Source organism: Notolepis coatsorum (assembly GCF_963971535.1).
Source record: "Notolepis coatsorum genome assembly, chromosome: 4".
NCBI classification, from domain to species: Eukaryota; Metazoa; Chordata; class Actinopteri; order Aulopiformes; family Paralepididae; genus Notolepis; species Notolepis coatsorum.
Window position 1 is genome coordinate 19,082,533 of NC_140168.1, and position 2,459 is coordinate 19,084,991.

Here is a 2,459-nt window from a genome sequence, read left to right on the forward strand (position 1 = left end):
GCAGGAGAGGAGCCCCAGTCTCCTTCAAGGTCTGGAGCAGACTGATATCACAGAGCTCGCATTATGTCCTGTCTCTGTGAAATGTCAACACGATGGGGAGAAGACTCACTCCTCACAGCTCAGCCAAACCCAGGACCCAGAAGCCCTACAGATTAAAGAGGAACAGGAGGAACTATCTCAAGATCTAGAGGAGGATGATGGCTCCAGGATCCCAGTGAAATGTGAAGATGGTCAAGAGAAAAGTCAGCCCTTCCAGTCTCTTCAAACCCAGAGGGAGAAAAACAGAGAGGCTTACTCTTTACCCAGCACCTCAACTGCCAGCACCTCAACTGAACAGATGAAAACGGAACCTGATGGAGAGGACTGTGGACTATCAGAACCAGCCTGTAACTTAGATCCAGCTGGTAATCTGGAACCAACTAGAGATGGTCAGCTCCTCTCTTCAGGCTGTTCTGGAGCTGAGACTGATGACAATGATGAATGGGAGGAGAGTCTGAAACCTCAGTCGGGTACAGATGGGAAACCATTTAGTTGTTCAGTTTGTGGGAAAGGGTTCAGTCGGATGATACAACTGCAGACACACATGAGAACTCATACTGGAGAGAAGCCATTTAGTTGCTCAGTTTGTAAGAAATGGTTCAGTCAGAAAGGTCATCTGAATATTCATATGAGAGTACATACAGAAGAGAAACCATTTAGTTGCTCAGTTTGTGGAAAAGGGCTCAATAGTAAATCGTATCTGCAGATACACATGAGAACTCATACAGGTGACAAACCATTTACTTGCTCAGTTTGTCAGAAAGGGTTCAATGAGAAAGGTAATCTAAAGAGTCATATGAGACGCCATACTGAAGAGAAACCATTTAGTTGTTCATTTTGTGGCATAACATTTGCTCATGAGGTAACAATGAAGATACACATGTTAACACATACAGGAGACAAGCCATTTAGTTGCTCAGTTTGTAAGAAAGGGTTCAGTCAGAAAGGTAATCTGAATATGCATATGAAAGTACATACAGGAGAGAAACCATTTAGTTGCTCAGTTTGTAAGAAAGGGTTCAGTCAGAAAGGTAATCTGAATATTCATATGAAAGTACATAATGGAGAGAAACCATTTAGAACATATTCTACACGTTCAAATGATTGACTGGTTCTTAGGGTTCCTCCAGTTTGCTCTGAACTAGGAAAACTGCTTTTTCTTTTGATGCTTCCAACACCTGGAATGTCCTCCAACTGACTCTGAATCTGAAGGTTCTTCCTTTTCTCTTTTGCATTTAAAAGTTATTTTTTTATTTTTTTTTAATATATTGCTTATTCTTATTTTTGTTGTCCCTATGTGTATGAATGTTCTGATAACTGTCTTTGTTTTGTAAGCTCATCATCGCTGTAAATGACGATAACCACAGTGTATCACTCCTTGAAATAAAGGTTTGAAATTAAATTAATTATAGATACATGACCATTAGGATATTCAGAGGACACAAATGTGCATCCTAAGGACCCCTGCTCCCTCTACTCACACACACCTACTCTCCTCTCCACAAAGACATCCTGACACCTTTGCAAGAGACTATTTAACACCAGAATTCCTTATTGCACTGATGGAATGCCCTTGTTTTCATACTTTGAATGTATCAAGATTTGTGCTTAAAACCACTTAACGTTCCGACGGCCCACCCCTCACAAGTCTCAATACTTTTTACAGCCGTCTGCCGGCATCACGCTGTGTTATTGTCTCAACCAGCACATTGGTATAAAGTTAAAATGGCCGCCGTTTGATTGACACACTGCCCTACCTATTATGTGCTTCCAATCTCGGGTTATAAAACCAAACAACCAGCGAGCAGGTCAGTTTAGAAAAAGTGACCACCTCCGGTTTCACCTCTTAATGACCATACAAATCACCACTGATGCTGAAAATGATTGACCATTTGTGTAGCCAATGAAATTCTGAAAATAATGACATCTTACTTGAGTTGGTTTTCTTAGACTGAGAAGCGGTAAAAGCGTGCCGCACACAAGGGAATGAACCTTTGCCTCCCTCTCCGGAGCGCAAATTGCGCTGATCTAAGGTTAAGGGTTTGTTTGTGTATGTGTAGGGAAGGGGTGGGGTTGGTGTATGTGACAATAGATTAGTTGGGGAAGGGGAGAGGGGACTGAGGTAGTGTTGCCTCTGACAATTTTTTTGAAAAATGCCTAAACATACTGTAACTGAGGGGTACAATTCCCTGACTGTATTGATAAGTATGGTATCATTAAACCACTACCGCTTTATGTACTTTAACTACTGGCCATACAGTACACGATATATGAATATGATGAACACTTCCCACAATGAAATCGGTTCCAGTCAAAGGTATTAATCAAGTATTTAATGGAGCAAAAGGTACATAGGATACTTTACATTATTCTTTGAATGCACTTGTAAGGCAAATGAGTATTCGTAGGCAAATCAACAC

The 2,459-nt window shown here is 41.1% G+C and overlaps 1 protein-coding gene across 1 annotated transcript; it reads left to right on the forward strand.

Annotated features, from left to right (window-relative positions):
- The first annotated feature begins 228 nt into the window (after positions 1–228).
- LOC311227214 (uncharacterized protein) lies at positions 229–1,411 on the forward strand. The gene has a single exon (XM_084312780.1). It carries the CDS (start codon positions 338–340, stop codon positions 1,145–1,147), a length of 810 nt encoding a protein of 269 aa, XP_084168906.1. The 5' UTR covers positions 229–337; the 3' UTR covers positions 1,148–1,411.
- Positions 1,412–2,459: the final 1,048 nt, after the last annotated feature.

What these genes read in the sequence shown, in the direction of transcription:
- LOC311227214 (XM_084312780.1), top strand. Translation starts at nt 338, where the DNA reads ATGAAAACGGAACCTGATGGAGAGGACTGTGGACTATCAGAACCAGCC.